At 49.7% G+C, this 17,325-nt stretch overlaps 2 protein-coding genes across 3 annotated transcripts in view; one reads left to right on the forward strand and one right to left on the reverse strand.

Moving 5' to 3' along the window:
* Positions 1–17,325, forward strand: part of LOC135827757 (mucin-5AC-like) — a 42,881-nt gene that overhangs the window by 9,887 nt on the left and 15,669 nt on the right. For both annotated transcript variants that reach the window (XM_065340206.1, XM_065340207.1), the window contains exons 7-13: positions 2,927–3,369; positions 7,543–7,623; positions 8,185–8,357; positions 14,354–14,489; positions 15,282–15,353; positions 15,762–15,825; positions 16,957–17,058. In XM_065340206.1, coding sequence (XP_065196278.1) covers positions 2,927–3,369; positions 7,543–7,623; positions 8,185–8,357; positions 14,354–14,489; positions 15,282–15,353; positions 15,762–15,825; positions 16,957–17,058 — 1,071 coding nt within the window. The remainder of the gene's footprint in view (positions 1–2,926; positions 3,370–7,542; positions 7,624–8,184; positions 8,358–14,353; positions 14,490–15,281; positions 15,354–15,761; positions 15,826–16,956; positions 17,059–17,325) is intronic.
* LOC135827477 (uncharacterized) lies at positions 11,813–14,227 on the reverse strand. Its single transcript, XM_065339969.1, has one exon. The coding sequence runs from the start codon at positions 13,914–13,916 to the stop codon at positions 12,819–12,821; it is 1,098 nt and encodes a 365-aa protein (XP_065196041.1). The 5' UTR covers positions 13,917–14,227; the 3' UTR covers positions 11,813–12,818.

Raw genomic sequence — 17,325 nt, forward strand, 5'->3', positions numbered from 1 at the left:
GATGCGTCGCTTTGCTGGTGGTGTGCTGTGGCAACGTCGTGTTGAGGTTGGCTGGAGAGCGCATTTGTGGTGTGCTGGTTGATGAAAAAAAAAGAAAAAGAAAAAAGAGTTGTGCACAGTTATGGAAATCTGCACACTGCACCTGCGGTTGTACTTCAGGTTTGCACATGTGCTCCTTGCGTTTCGTACCCCTGTGCTGTACGGTGCTTACCTGTTTGTGAACAGGCACTGGAGGAGCGACATTTCCTGCTCCTTGCATAGACATGTAGGTGCGCAGTACAGTACAGGCATGTCTTGCAGCTGCATAGCTAGCTACTGTATAGCAGGAAATTTTCGGACGGGAATATTTTCGGACAAAGCTGAATTTTGATCTTTCGTACGGATTTTATTTTCGTACAGGGCTGCATGCTAAATGCACGTGTTTGCATGCAGTACGCATGTATAGTGTACATAATTTCACATGAACAAATTTTAGTACAAAAGTGGCCGTGTACGAAATCGTACGAAAATTTCCTGCTATACAGTATTGGCTGAAGACATTTTCTCAGGGAGATGCCATCTTTTTTTAGTATTCAAATAGAGTGGAAAGCAAATCATGCTGGCACACAACATACCAGAAAAATGAGAAAATCCACTGGGTTGCTGATGTATGTGCACAATTGGCAGAATTAATGTCGGCGTTTGATCGTGCCAGGGAAAGCGCAGCATGGGGCCACTGATGACAATGTTGGAAACTGTGCATCCCCGTTGATACCGGCTAGCCTCCCAGCTGCGTCATGCCAGCAGCAGTCGACTTCGGTGGGAAGGTTTCTGTGCGTGGTACACTGGTAGCACTGCCACTCCCGGACCAACGCACTGCCACTCCCGGACCAACGCATCCAGGCTGCCGATGCATGTACCAGTACTCACAGCCTGCGGAAACACACACGTTGAGCAACACAGTCCTTTCCAGCTGCAGGACGAAGGAACTCAAGCCCACGCAGCACTGCTGGCCACGTTAGAGGCAGCCAGCCTTCTCCTGACCTGCACTGCAGGCATCTGGTAAAAACTGCGGACTTTGGTTGCAAACCGCTTTCGCCTTTCGTCCGGCAAGGTGGAGAGCAATGCCATAGCGTTCGCTGAAATAATCATGTCCCGTCTTGACCGCTTCAGCTTGTCATCATGGATGTCAAGCTGAATCTCCTTATCCATGTTGCCATCTGTGCCGTGTACTGTGGAAGCCTTCACGCAATATACAGGGGCATTCTGTGCAGTTGCTGGGCCGGGGACTTTAAAAGCAAATGCACTTTTACATTTTCACTTTGGAAAGTGAGATTGAAGGTGATGAACATTGGGAGAATCTCTCTCAGAAACAGAAAATGTGATTTTGTTTCTGGTCACTCCATCAATGATGCCCAGTCGATTACATGCTGCAGTTTGTAGACATCTGGGCACAACTGAAAATAGTGGAGCAAGGGCTCCCACTGCTCCAGCATCCGCACTGCAGAGGCAGGTTGCAGGTTGGTCCATCTTGTTGGTGCGTGCTTGACTAACTCGTGTGCTGCTCAACGTCGTAGTCTCCTTGCACCTTGGCCCTTCTTCAGGGCGGCAGTTCTTTTGGTGACCGATCAAAAAAGCGTGCCACCACACGCTGAAGCCAGTCCTAGACGTTTCTCCCGTGGAATGGGCATACATGCAGCCGGTGCACACAGCTGTGCAGCGCTATGCATACACCATGGAGGGGGCACACAACTGTGCAGCCTCATGCATACACCATGGAGGGGGGGGGCACACGGCTGTGCAGCCTCATGCATACACCATGGATGGGGGGGGGGGGGGCGTACAGCTGTGCAGCATGGCATACACCATGTGTGTGTGTGGGGGGGGGGGGGGGGGGAGGTATATATGGGCCTACTGTTTGGCAAGGCCCAAGATCAGTATCATAATGGAATTGTGTGCGCAGTGACTAACAGATTGTTTGTTCATGTCTCAGTTTGGTAATGACTAAATGTATTCAAGTTATGGACAGCAATCTTGCTGCCACTGCAGCGGCAGATCTCAGTCTTGCATACAATGATTGTAATGACTGTGCATGACTATGTACATAGTCATGTACATAGTCATGTACATGACTATGTACATAGTCATGTACATGACTATGTACATGACTATGTACATAGTCATGTACATAGTCATGTACATGACTATGTACATGACTATGTACATAGTCATGTACATGACTATGTGTATGCACCTGTACAGCCTGGTGCATACATGTGCATGTTACATAAGCAAAGCACATGCATGTAGACTGCTCCTGCCTGTTATCTAGAGCCTCTCCTGGGCGAGTGACATCGTGCATTGTCTCCTTTGTCAGGCATGTGTGTGTGTGTGTGTGTGTGTGTGTGTGTGTGTGTGTGTGCGCGCGTGTGTGTGTGTGTGTGTGTGTATGTGTGTGTGTGTGTGTGTATGCGTGTGTATGTGTGTGTATGTGTGTGTGTATGTATGTGTGTGTATGTGTGTGTATGTATGTGTATGTGTGTGTATGTGTGTGTGTGTGTGTATGTGTATGTGTGTATGTGTGTCTGTGTGTATGTGCCTATATACATGTATATTGTACTGTTGTGGACATTGACATCCGTTGAGAAGTCCAGGGGCCACGGGGCGCTGGCCCTGCAGCCGCTGTGAGCACTGCTGGTCCATTGTTTACAGTGTGTACATGAACTATAGTGTGTGTACATGCTAAGACAGTAAGGGCGCCGCCGGCCACGGTCATTCCTCCGGATTTTCAATGTCCACAGCATTATAATGATGTGCTTTCTCTGGGTCGGTGTTTTTCTGGGTGGACAATGGTTAGTGTGGGCTTCACTAGTACCATTGTTATACAGAGCTGCAATGTATGTCTGTATGTTCTGATGGTCCGTTGCTGTTGGTCGTCTGCCTTCAGGGAGTTCCTCCACACCTAGCCCAGCCTCTGGCACAGCGACAAACAAGAGGAGCACTAGAAAGCGTTCTCACTCCACAGACTCCCAGGACATCACGCCTGCAGCAAGCACTGTGGTGACTCCAGCAGCAACTCGCACTGGCAACGGGTCAACAGCAACTGTAACCACTCCAGCAGCAACTCACACAGGCAACGGGTCAACAGCAGCAGCAGGCACAACAAGAAAAGGTGTGGCGGCGGCTAAGCGGCCATCTCACCAACGCAGTTTGTCTTGTGAAGCTGCCGTCCCTGCTCGCCAGCGTAGATCAACTGGTCGGCAAAGACAGGCATCTGGTACATTGCCAGTATTGGCAATAGCAACACCGAGTAGACGTTCAGGACGTCAGGCGTCCCACAAGTGGAAGAATGCTAAGGGTGAAACCCACCTTCATGTTGCTGCTGTCAAGGTATGTAGCGTGCTGTGCGTGCATATGTGCGTGTGCGTGCGTGTGGGTGTAGGTGCTGGTTTGTGTGTGGGCGGGTGGGTGCGAGGGTGGGTGAGGGTAAGTGTAGGTGTGTGTGTGTGGGGGGGGGGGGGGGGGGGATTGTGTTCATTTTCGACGTAACGGGACCGAAAGGGGTCTGGCCGTTTTGTGACCGAACGATGTCTGGGCATTATGCGACCGAAAGGTGCCTATGACTGAGAACATTGGGCTGCATGTGTATGCCTAGTAGGCTAGTAGGCTAGTAGGCTAGTAGTAGTAGTAGTAGTAGTATGTCATATTGAAACTCACTCTACAAGGTGCAGTCAACTCCTGACATAATGAACACCACTGTGTAGGATAAATTACTGTAAATCAACTAATTTTCGCTGGCGATTTAATTTCGCTGATTTCACCGCTTGGTGCCAACCGGCCAAAGTAAATCATATACAGTCTGTATCGGCTATAGCGTACCCTTTTGATCTCCGTGATTTTATCACTATAACCGATGCATCACTATATGCGATACGATCGATTTTTTTCTTTTTTCGATCGACACATGAAAGGCAAGGAAATACTTCCAGCTAGCATGGCGTTTTGACAAATGAGCATGCTGCATAGTTGACAGTGCCCGCATTTCCATAAAAAATTCTGTTATGTACATGTACATGTATCACTATAAAAATAAGCAACGTGAAGAAAGTAAAAAATAGGGCCTTTGATATTATTGCTACATGTATTTTAAAGTTATCACTATACCCGATAATAATATAGTGTGTTATGCATGTTTTGATTCTTTGTTGCCATCATAATATCCGATATATCATTACATCCGATAATATTGGTTATAGTGATATTTGTATTGGACAAAATACGTTTTGCTTTTGATATTTCGTACCAATATCACTGTAGCCGATATATTCTTATATCCGGTCACTCTATAGCCGATACAGACTGTACATGTACTAAAGTCGTGGCCAAAGAAATACGACCCACAAGTCAAAAGTAGCGCCGCGTTTTCATTTTTCGATCACATCATGCACTGTCCAAAAGCCCATCCAAGGGCCACAGGGGCGCATGAGCCTTTGGACAGCTTTTGGCGCACGGGTTGGATTCTTTAGCCACAACTGTTGTACAGTGCTGGCAACTGAAATCCGACCCCTGAGCGGTGTGCTCACATCGCAAAGACCCAACACAGGATGGGTTTGGCAAAACTACGAAACAGAGACTGCTAAAAAGTGAACGCACCGCTAGGGGGGTCGGATTTCAGTTGCCAGCACTCTACTTGTACTTGTATGTCTTCACTGCATACTGTAAAATCGGGAATTTTCCGCGGTGTACGATTTTCGGTGTTTCCCAAAATCAACGGCTCGGTGGCGCGAACATTTCAGTAAACCAGTTTTCCAGATCCAAAAATGCATTTTGCACACTGTGTGGCATGGCTTTTTGAATTTTAGGTCGCGTTTTTTTTGGTAAAAATCACTTGTAGGAGGTAACGAGCGGGTTCTCTGCCAGGGGCGCCCTGCCCCAAAAAAGGGGTATTGTTGAATGATTGTATTGTGTGCATGTGGTTTCGAATCTCACTTAAAAAAAAATTTTTTTTAGGGGTGGGGTGTTATACCCTACCCTAAACAATAAGGTATTAATATGGTGTCATGGTTTGGAATTCCGCATGTATCATTTTTTTTCATCATTTCTAATGTGAACTTTATCTCACTTTTTTCAATTTTATATTAATCAGAAGTCATAGTTTTGCAGTATTTTGGGTTGTAATTTCAATTTTTCGGATCTTCATCATCACGAACGATGCTATCAGACGCCTTCCTCTTCCGGCTTTCAATACTGTCACACACTACTTCAGGCATCTTCGTATGATGGCCTTGTTCGTCGATGTCAATTGTGCCAACACGTACGACAATGCGTGTGATCCTTGTCGCGAGGACTGACAATTGAACAGCTTTAGTCGTATACTTGTTCATCTTCAAGTCTTGCCGAAAGATCTTCCTGCTATTCAAGTCCTTGATAAACTGGACGGCGTCCATGCCTTCTATCTCTTCTGCGTTATCGAGGGCGCCTTCAGCCTTCGACAGGTTAAACATGGACCTGCGTCCATCGTCCCAGCATCGCAGCAGTCTGCCAGTATCCCGGCTTGATGCTGTCCCATAGTCCTCCACACCGTCCACGACGATCTTCGGGAGACGTTGGCGTTTCTCGCCGCTGACGAAAACCATTGATGAGGTCCTACATAGATACTCGGCAATCTCCATCGGAGTCAAATCAACCCGATTCGGGTTTAATTCATACGCTGTGCCCAGATCACTGAGCAATCGCACGGTCAATTCATCGTTCTTGCAAGAAAATAGATACCTCTTTCAATGTAATGTTCGGATGTTGACCAAGACATCTTTGAACTTCTTCTGGTGTCTTCAACTTCATTCTCCTGTATCGAAGTTACCGAAAATAAATTTCCACTGAAATTTTCCGGTTTTACAGTAATAGAGTGCGACTCCGTTGATGTCCGTGTATCCACCAATAGCCAGACTGATTGCGAGGGCAGGGGAAAGTAGCAAACCGAGCAGCTGCGATGCGCAGGTTTCTCCAAGAAAATCTTGAAAAACTCTTCACAGGACTAGAAGCTGAAATCCTACCCCTGGATTTTCTCGTACGATCCGTTCAGCTGAAAATGTACTCTAGCGATGGGTGTGCATGCCCCTGTCGTGCCAGCTAAGCATGTGGCCACTTGTGGCCAGCTCGATTCAAGCTGAGTCCGACCGTCCACCATGGTCCACGGTTCAGCAGCGTCACCCCCAGGACGAACCCCTGGATCCAGATGAGTCGATATTGTCTTGCTCGTGGCCAATGGGTTGGCTTCGAGATATTCAAAAACGTAATCAATCCCGTCTGGTGACAGCATCGGTATGCTCCCACTTCCTGGCCTGCGCGTTATAGACCTCCCTTCCCTAACCTTTCTGATCGTGTCCTTTACCTGTTGACACAGAATTTACAAAGAAACACAATTCTCAATAAATTGTCCAGTTTCTTTTTTTTGATCGTAACATATTGCTGTGTTGCTTACCTGCATCCTCTTGTATCCCGTGAGGTTCGTAATTCTCTCGGCATCGAACCCCGGGTATCCCGTGAGGTTCATTATCTCTTGGCATTGTTAACGTCAGTGGAGTGGAACTCGTCGCGTCAGTCCGCGACACTTATTTAAAACAAGGCAAACTGTCCCTGTCTTGTCACGTAGTGAAGTTGTTTTTACCGTTCCGGCAGTTGACTCACATTTACCTCTTCAGCCGGCCGTAGATCTCGGCTGGCAAGTCCTTGGCCATATATGGGACTGATAGCGGGGTACGTATGGTGCACATAAAGTCACCTATTAAAGTGTAGATACGATCATCACGTACACTGGATGCACGTGTTGACCATGCCTCGAGGGCAATGAGATCGGGTGCTGGCTAGCGCGCCGGTCTCAGGGGTCGGATTTCAGTTTTCCAGTACTGTACTGGCCTTGTGGTGTGTGGACGAGGAAGTGCAGCAGCCGTAATACCCACTACACTGCATTTCTAAAGTATAGACCTCTAGACTTTTTCGAGTGATTCAAATTTAGTTTGAGCTTAGAATGGTTTGGGTTTTTTGAGAAATTTCTTCAGGATATTGCTCGGGCAGTTCCCCCAATTTTTCTCACATCGACTTCTAGGCGATTGGATAACAAACGCCCGATTTCGGAAATGTTATGCACAAAGTGATCACAGATTTTATGTGATATAGATGCTGGCCTAGCTTTTTTTTGAAATCAGAGGTCTATGCTTTTGAGACGCACTGTAGGCGATGGTGTGACCTGTTGTCAGCATCACGTCGATATACATCATAGTTTTTACAGTGTGGATCCCTACCTGCTTTTGTCATGATGTGATATGTACAAAATGTGTGGTTGGCGGGATGGATAGTTAGCACTCTGGATATGAAGTGCTTCTGACGAGTTCCCCTGTTGACACGTCTTATCTAGTTTTGACTCCACTCAACGGTGCCATAAAGTGGCCGGATAAGGCAGGGTTGAGTGCAGTAGTTCTGCTTGCCCAGCATTTCTTGTATACATGTGATAGGTTTGTTGTTGTTTTAATAGTTAGTACCCCTGGTTTGTTGGTGCTTTGTCAGGGTAAAGTTGAGGAAGTGCAGCGTTGGATTACTGCCGGTTGTGATGTCAATGTCAAAGATCATGCTGGATGGACCCCTTTGGTAGGTTGCGTCATTCTAATCAGCGCATTTGTTTGTCTTCCTGCATTGCTGCCACAACTGCTCCGCTGCTTCACGAAAGTGTTCTTACTGTTGCTAGCGTGACACACTGTAAGTCTGTTGCTACTGTCAGTACTGCTACTGCCAGTGTCACTGCTGCTACTGTCAGTGCTGCTGCTGCTGCCACTGCTACTGCCACTGTCAGTGCTGCTACTGTCAATGCTGCTGCTGCCAGTGCTGCCACTGCTGCGACTGCTACTGCCACTGCTGCTGCTACAGCAGGGGAAGAGTTCATGCAGGTGCTGGTGCTGGTTCTTGTTCTTGTTTCTATGGTAGCTGTGAACTGTACAGCATTGGACAGTTTTGTGCTTGGTGTAGTGTGTATTTCTGAATGATTCATGATTGTGATGTTTGTAATGCAACTGATAATGTGCACAGTGTCTGGACATAAAGCACCATGCATACTTCATGATGATTTGCTGTGTGTATGCATTATGTGCTGTGTGTACATGCGTATGATGTGTTTTTATTTTTATATTTTGTTCGTTGTTATGTGCTGCATAGCATGAAGCAGCGGTGCGTGGCCATCGTCTAGTTGCAGAGTTGCTACTGGACAATGGTGCATTGATCAACTGTCCTGGGCATGACAATGACACAGCTCTACATGATGCAGTCATGAATAATCATGTTGATCTAGCCAAGCTACTGGTGGCAAGGGGGGCATCTACTGCTGTAAGGTAAGAATGCATGATCCTACGTTTGATATGTTTATTTATTTATTCAACTCAATCTCGTAGCATGTGCGCACAACACTAATAGACCTTTTGCGCGTTGTACAGATGTACGAAGTTCAGTACTAGGGCGTAGGGAGCAACCCCAGAGATGAGGGTGACACCCAGCCATGGCAAAAGTACAGAAAGAAAAGAAAACAATGTGTGTGTGTGGGGGGGGGGGGGTCCACCTTGGTTACCCTAGCATGTGTAAGGTGTACACACATGTAAGTAGGTGTCTTCACGTTATATTCCGTGGTGTGGACATACTGTTCCTAGAAGTTTGATTTGCATGGCTTTGTCGGCTTTTTGACTGGGGAGTTACTTGGCTCGGGTCCTGATCTGTTTCATTCAGATCATCTCATCCATCACTGCGAACATCGTACATGTGCGTGGTGTGGGTAAGATGGGTGTGTGCTTCCAGGTATGTGAAACAGTTTTAATGTGCAGACTGCAGAGCTGTTGTACGCGCTCATTGGTGGAGGAACACACCCCACAGGCGACGTAAACCTTACCCGAAAATGCCACTATAACTGATTGCAAGAAAGCAAGAATAATAATGCCACTGGAAAGTTTATTGTGCGTAGTGAGACGGTGTTGCATGGTCACTCTTGTGCAGGTGAGGCGAGACTCATGGAAGTGTCCTTGCTGTGCTGGTGTGTTTATGCTTCGTGCATTGGTTCGGCTAAGAGCGCATGGTGGTGACGGGTTTTAGGATGTCGTTAAGTACCTGATACATACGTTTAACAACCACACAACAAGCCGACCTGTTTGGGAGCTATTACGCGTTGTATTATCAGGGCATAGGCAACAATTGCCGCATACAGTATGCAATACTATGGTCCAATGCCGTAGTATCGCAAGCACCAATGTGCGTTAGACTGGCCAATGCCAGGGCTAATGGGGGCAACAATTGCCCGGCGTGTCAATACACGAGCGTACGGTAGGGATGCACTTGTGAGCACATGTAGGCGCACTTGGCTCAATGCCGGCCTGACCCACGATCCCTACCGTTCTTAGGCGTGTCAATACGTGAGCATACGGTAGGGATGCACTTGTGAGCACATGTAGGCGCACTTGGCTCAATGCCGGCCTGACCCACGATCCCTACCGTTCTCCCTTCCGGGATGGCTTAGAATAGAATGATGGTTAGAGATGATGGGGTGGGTGGTGGTGTTCAAAAACTGGCCAAGGTTGTCAAGCGATCTGACTGTTGGTGCAGCAAGGATGAAGAAACAGCATCGAGAGCCGGAGTAATGCGCATGCTCCGCGTGGTCCCGTGCCGGAGCGCGGGAGTTCGGAGTGCGTGTTCTGCACGGGCACGTGATGCGCTATGGCAAGTACGTGCAAATTATGTTAGGAATGTAATTGTTGGTGGGTTGCTAACTTCACTTACCGTGCCATGCACGGAAACTTATATTTAACAACCACACAACAAGCCGACCTGTTTGGGAGCTATTACGCGTTGTATTATCAGGGCATAGGCAACAATTGCCGCATACAGTATGCAATACTATGGTCCAATGCCGTAGTATCGCAAGCACCAATGTGCGTTAGACTGGCCAATGCCAGGGCTAATGGGGGCAACAATTGCCCGGCGTGTCAATACACGAGCGTACGGTAGGGATGCACTTGTGAGCACATGTAGGCGCACTTGGCTCAATGCCGGCCTGACCCACGATCCCTACCGTTCTTAGGCGTGTCAATACGTGAGCATACGGTAGGGATGCACTTGTGAGCACATGTAGGCGCACTTGGCTCAATGCCGGCCTGACCCACGATCCCTACCGTTCTCCCAAAAATACAACATGACCCAAACAGGAATTATCGGCATTACTATAGTTATAGTAGCATTCCCATAGTTATAGTATAATATGTATATCATATGTACACTACAGCTGTCGCTAGGGCCGTCCAATGCGGCTACCCATTAGCATAACGGGCAGAGACTAGAACAACGCCGCTGGCAATGCTCTGTCTGCGACAGGGGTGCGGACATCGGAGGTAGGCAGAGCTTTGCCACCTGCCGGCGGTCTTCAGCACATACTCAGGCACGCCAGCTTTGCCTGCCAGCGTTCCAGCGCCTCGTCTGAGGCTGTGGCTGCGCACGTCTTTGTTAGGCAAGGCTGTTTGTAGTAGCCTGTTGATGTTATGCGGCTTCAGGGGCGTGCCGTCATCATAGCGATAGAGCGGGCCAGGTGCCGAGCCACGGGCTGCTAGGTAGCTGGTGGCTGCCGTGTGCGGGCATGTCGGCGAGCCTGTCCTCCTGACGCTGATGTCCTGGCCGCTGCCGTATTGGCTCGTCTTTGTCACGCGCAGGCGCAGCTCCACGCGGTCTGGGTACATGGTCGCATCGCTGTACTCAAGGCCGGCGCCCCGTGCCGTGAAGGTGTACTCGCTGACTCTGAGCAGCCCGTGGAAGGCCAGAGTCACGGCGCTCCAGAGCATGGCGCGGTTGTGCGGGCTAGGCACAGTGGACTGCAGGTAGTGCTGTACGCCAGCCAGATCGTCCAAAGTTGCGGCCGTTAGCACTTTCCGGACTGCCGTCTGGGATCTGAGCGCCCCCTGCTGGAGCAGCCGGACACGCGGTGAGGCGAAAACATCCAGGCAGAGGCCCTGCAGGACGTGCTGATGTCTCAGCGCCTGGGTGTAGAGTTTCAGAGACGAGCCAGACGAGCCGGACGAGAATTTCCAATTCAGAAAGTTAATCAGGCTGGGCTCCGTCACCGGGTACGGCGCGACCTGCCGTATGGCAGCAAAGCGTTCGTAGGAACGCTGCACTGAAGCGTACGTCGCGCTGGAGCTGTCTGCCAGGCCGTGACGGATGAGCTCCATGGCTGCGTCATCAACTGATGGAGGGTGGACTGCGCTGGTGGTGTAGGCGCTGCGTCGGCAGTTGGGTTGAGGGTCCGGCAGCGCCGTACCTGCAGACGGGAGAGAGAATCAGCAAGATCATTGCAGTGTCCGGCGATGTGGCGAAGCAGGAGGACAATGTTATGCTGGGCGGCTTTCAATAAGCCGGCCCTGACCAAGTTCATGACCGCTCTATTTGGGGACGTGCCAGAGCGCCAGATGTAGCAGATTGCTTCGTTGTCAGTGTAGAGTAGCACTCGTCTGTCCTCCAACGTGTGTGCCCAGGTACAGAGGGCCAACATCACGGCGTACAATTCTTTCCATTCAATAGTGTGCTCAGCTTGGTCAGGAGACCATGCGCCATAGGACCACTTGCTGCCGAAAACCAGACCGAAACCGTGTCGACCCGAAGCGTCGGTGTACAGCCCGATGTCTTCGGCTGTGCTCCAGGACGGCTCGATGAGGGGCTTCCGACCATTCCATTGGCTGATGCAGGCATCCCACCACAGGATGTCAAGCTTCGCCTCCGAGGGTACGGCTACCGGTGCATCTAGGCTAGTGAGCGTTGCTGCGCTGTCGAACAGGCGTCTGCAGAACGTGCGACCCGCTGGAATGACTTTGGCTGCGAAAGACAGGCTACCGGCCAGGGACAGCAGTTCCCTCTTGGTGCACATCTGCTTCGACAGCCACGCGGCAAGTGCTAGCCGTAGTTCCGCCAGTTTCGCAGCCGGGAGGCGCAGCTCCCAGGCGGCTGTGTCGAGCTCGATACCCAGGAACGTTATTGAAGTTGACGGCGGGCACACTTTGTCCTCTCCGTCGGCCAATGGGATGTTCAGCATGTCAAATACAGCCAGCAGTGTCTTGAATTTGAGCATAGCTGCGGAGTTGGGCGGCTGGACGTGAAAGAAATCATCTAGGTAATGCAGCAAATCAACAATATCGTAATTATTAACTGCAATCCATGCCACAGCGTCGGCAAGTCTGTTGAACAGAAACGGGGAGGATCTGAGGCCAAATGGTAGTACCTTATCGACATAGTACGAACCTTCCCAAAAAATGCCAAGTAGGGGCCAGTCGTCAGGGGAAACAGGGCAGAGCCGGAAGGCGTGCTTCATGTCAACCTTAGAGAGGAGAGCTCCGGGGCCGTGCTGGAAGATGCAGCGTATTGCGTCATCTACCGTAACGTAATGCAGGGAGAATTCGTCAGGGTAAATGCCATCGTTAATGCTAGAGCCGCTAGGGGCAGATAAATGCATGATGAGGCGTACGCCGCCAGACTTCTTGGGCACGATGCCAACGCCAGAACATCGGATATTAGGGAATGGGGGTTGGGAATAAGGCCCGGCCATGTGGCCACGCGTGCATTCAGACTGAAGGTAAGCAGAGACGGCGGCAGGGTTGAGCAATGCGGAAGGGAGATTAGGGGCGATGAGGCGGGATCTATTACCGTGATAGCCAATGCGGGCCCCGAAGCGCATGTCGTGACAGAGAGAATGCACAAAATCGTTATCGGGGTGCTGGGATAGCTCTTCAAACAGCAGGGGAATATTTACAGGGGACCAAGGCGCGTGTGAGCTAATTGGAGCTGCGGGGTTGGCCAGCAGAGCATGTGGATTGGCCATGACCGAGGCGGCCGCAAGAGAGGCAGCTGTGGGCGAAGCGGCAGTTGGAGCGGGCGCACTTTCCTTGGTTGAAGAGGCGGCATACTTCTTTGTCGACCGTGTCGTTGCCGCTGCTGGGCCGAAAGGAACGAGCGTCGTTGCTGCTGTTGGGCCGAAAGGAACGAGCGTCATTGCTGACGGTGGGCCGAAAGGGACGAAATGCCCGCGCGTCAAATATAATTGTGTATAGGTCCTGGACTATTGCGTCCCACCGCATGGTTGGGTCCGCGGCCAGGAGTGAGCGGAATGATCGGTCATACTCCTGCACGGCCTCAAATCGAAATTTCCGGGCTACTTTCAGGATAATCTGCTGGTACGCAAACAGCTCTGGGGCCCTGGAGGGGTGTGCTGTGGCGTAAATCGCGCAGTATGTTGTCCAGGCGTCGAGCCAGGTATCGATGTCCTCGACCTTCCTGGAGGGCCTGTTGGCCGGTGCTAGGACCACTGCGCCTTGCGAGCTGTCGTGGTCGATCTGGAGAATGCTGCGGCTGGTGTCCCCTTGGGACGGGTTAGGCAACAATGAGCCCAATTCAACAAATTGGCCAGTTACTACTTTATCGTGAATGGCTTTCGGCACGGTTGCATAAAACGTTCTCTTACCTGCGGGGTTCATTGGCGGTGAGACGGCAGCCGCCAAATGCGGAGCAGGCAGAGCGTCCTGCGGAGTTGCTGGTGCTTGCCGTGGGAGTGCCGCTGTGTGAGCTGGCGGTGGGGGTGCCGCTGCGTGAGCTGCCGGCGGGACTGGAGCTGCGGCCTGATTTCCAAGGGCAGCACGGACCTCCTCCCGGATAATGTCCCTCAGGGACGGAGCAGCAGTTGCCTGGGGTAGGTTCTGCTCGGCTGCCTGAGTGGCCAAGTCCTCGCGCACTGCAGTGAACTCCAATGACTCGAGCAGGCGAGTCAACAGCCTGGGTTTGGTCCCCGTCGTGTCTAAATTGCGGGCCGCCAGTTCTTGTCGCAGCTCTACAGAGCGCATTTTCTTGGCGTCGTTCACTGACAGAGATTCAGACATGGTTGCTCGGAAATGGAAAGTGCTCAATGCTCAAAAACTGGCCAAGGTTGTCAAGCGAAGTCACTCGAAAACTGTTCAAAAACTGGCCAAGGTTGTCAAGCGATCTGACTGTTGGTGCAGCAAGGATGAAGAAACAGCATCGAGAGCCGGAGTAATGCGCATGCTCCGCGTGGTCCCGTGCCGGAGCGCGGGAGTTCGGAGTGCGTGTTCTGCACGGGCACGTGATGCGCTATGGCAAGTACGTGCAAATTATGTTAGGAATGTAATTGTTGGTGGGTTGCTAACTTCACTTACCGTGCCATGCACGGAAACTTATATGTAATACACTGCATGAGGTGAAAGGAACAAATATACATGTACGCTCTCCGTTTATCTCTCTCTCTCTCCGTCTCTCCCCCCCCCCCTCTCTCTCTCTCTCTCCTCTGTGACGCGTACAGGAATAGCCGGGGATGTACTCCACTGGAGCTTTGCTTATCTAGTGAGATGCAGAAGGTGCTGTCAAGCAGCTGCAGCAATGGTAGCCAACACGACCAGAAGCTAGTAGCACAGCAGCAGGCAGCTCATGACCTACAGGTAAGACAATGTGTAGCTTTCACTGGTTTCCTCATGTCTCTTTGATCTTTGACCAACTCCACATGCAGCTGAATACACACAGTGCTGTTGTGGCAGGAGGTCGTTCACAAGCCGCTTTATAGGTACTGTCGTGGAAATGGAAATCCGGTTGAATGGTGCAGGGTCGGCCTCGGTGCATACAGAACGTTGCATGCAGTGCACAAGTCATGTTGGTCGTATGCGTACTTACGGCTGCATGGCCAGCGCCCTGGGCCGCTTGAGCTCCGACCGGATTTCCATGTCCACGGCAGTACAGTCAGACCTCGCTTATCCAGTCCTCTCTTATCCCTCGCCATCCGGAAGAAAATCGTTGGTTACCGATTTACAGCATATGTCATGTATACATACAGTATGTGTGTTCAATTATCCGGTTCCCTCGCCTATTCGGATATTTTTTTGTGGAAAACAGATGTGTGCGATTATGCGGGGTCTGACTATACCAAGTCGTTATCAGGGCATAGCCAGGGCAGGCCAAAAAGCCCAAAGCACTTGACTTACAGCTGCCATCCAGAGCACACAAGGAGCACGGGTATCTGCGGAAACATCCTCTCTGCTTCTTCCCTAGCTTTAGAATATAGCTCTCTTGGAAATTGGAATATGTCACATTGTGTGTGTGTGTGTGTGTGTGTGTGTGTGTGTGTGTGTGTGTGTGTGCGTGTGCGTGCGTACGCGTGCGTACGCGTGCGTACGTGTGTGTGTATGTGTGTGTGTGTGTGTGCGTGTGCGTGTGTGTACACTTGTCCTATACTGTAGACGTCACCCAGTGCCCGTGACAACACAAATACTGTTTGCATCATCGCATCTGGTCTCAACCATGACGAGAAGGTATGTCAAAAAGCTAGAATTCTGATTTGTTCGTTTTCTGGAGCAACTGGTTCGCTTCAGCATACACACTAGTGCAGCTATGTACTTTCTCTATTCTTGTTAGTCATTGAATTGTTGATGCCCCATTCTCTTTCAGCACCTGTTTTTGGTAAATGGATTGTTGTTTGGCTGTATTCTGGGTGTGGTTTATGTGAATTGTTTGAAAGATTTCAATTTCTCGAGTCCTTTTGAGTTCTAGTTCTTGGTTTTCATTTTTTAAAAGACTTGGTGTCAGTATTTTGGGGTGAGTTTATTTTTAGAAGTTGCGTGCGTGGCTTTTTTCTTAGTAAGCCTACTTAGTGCTTGTGTGTGTGCATGGACAATGCTTTGTACTTATACATGTATATGTCCTTGGTACAAATGATCCAGGATCAAGTTCAACGATTGGCCTATCGCCACAAGGCCTATGTTGTGCAAGACTACATCAAGAATGGTGAGTTTGTCGGTCGTTTATTCTGGCAAAGTGGATTAGTTTTGCCTCGGGGCTCCCTTCATTGCTCGATTCCCTCACTGTAGCTTTGTGCTTGTCCTTGCCTCGGGGGCTCCCTGCATTGCTCGACTCTTTCACTGTAGCATTTTAGGGGATCCCTTCATTGCTTGACTCTTTCACTGTAGCTCTGTGCTCGTCCTTGCCACGGGGATCCCTTCATTGCTCGATTCTGTCACTGTAGCGTTGTGCTTGTCCTTGCCTCGGAGCTCCCGTCATTGCTCGACTCTGGATTTCCACCATGCCTGATGGCTGCTTTGGTTTTCTTTTTTTGGTGGCGGTGTTTTGCCATCGTTGTTGTCATTGTCAATGCTACATCACGCTGCACATATTTTATAATGTGTAACTTCAGCAGTGATGTCATCATGACTGGGTCCAGCATCCAGTTTGTACATGTGTGTGATGTGATGTGCCTTTAGTGGGTTGGCAATGGGATAGGCCTTTAGGGTATTGGTGATGTGATGGCCCTTTAGGGCGTTGGTGAAGTGTCGGTTGAAATTGAATACTCCCTGCTGCAGTTACGAAGCCTGGAGATCTATGCTTTTGCCTGTTTGTTATGGTCTTGCATTTTGGTAAAAATCACACATGTGTTATTTCTGTGTTTTGTTTGTTGTGTGCATGTTGTATGTGTGTACATATGTTTAATATATCTGCATGTTATCTGTATGTTTTTTTGTCACCCATTTTCCTCGCGCTATTGAAATGTACCTCTGCCCTCTTCTATCAAGACCATCCGTATATATTCTAGTGATTGTTAGTCTTGGTCATATGCTGTCTGATGAAGTATTTTCACACGAAACTCGGAGTAACAGCGGAAAGAGACTTGTTTGATTCATTGCTGTTAGTATTTGCATGTTATATCTGTGTTTTGTTTGTTTGCATGTGTGTGTGCACATATGTGTGCGTATGTGTGTGTGTGTGTGTGTGTGTGTGTGTGTGTGTGTGTGTGTGTGTGTGTGTGTGTGTGTGTGTGTGTGTGTGTGTGTGCGTGTGTGTGTGTGTGTATGTATATGTGTGTGTGTGTGTGTGTGTGTGTGTGTGTGTTTCTTGCTTGCACGTAACGGTATGTGCTTGCAGTTACTCATGTAGTTGCACCAATGGATGACAATCGCTGCTGTCCACGTACTATCAAGGTGCTCAAGGCTATCTTGTCCGGAGCATGGCTTGTTGGATTCAGCTGTAAGCAAATAATTATACTCTGTCCCACATAACCCTTTAAGAGCCGCCCCATACTTGAATGCGTCGTAAACGACGCATTCAAATGCAAAACTTCAAAGGATCGTAACTCAGTCCAATCTCGCTCAAATCCAGTGATCGAAATATCCAGGGCGAAGAGAAAACTCTCACCTGTCGGGAGAAACAATCCGCGAAGCGCTGCGAGCAACGGTTCCTGAGATAAATCACCCGTAAGTTGAGCCGCGATCGCGGCAATTTCAAAAGCGCGCA

This window comes from Sycon ciliatum, chromosome 11, assembly GCF_964019385.1.
Source record: "Sycon ciliatum chromosome 11, ocSycCili1.1, whole genome shotgun sequence".
NCBI lineage: Eukaryota > Metazoa > Porifera > Calcarea > Leucosolenida > Sycettidae > Sycon > Sycon ciliatum.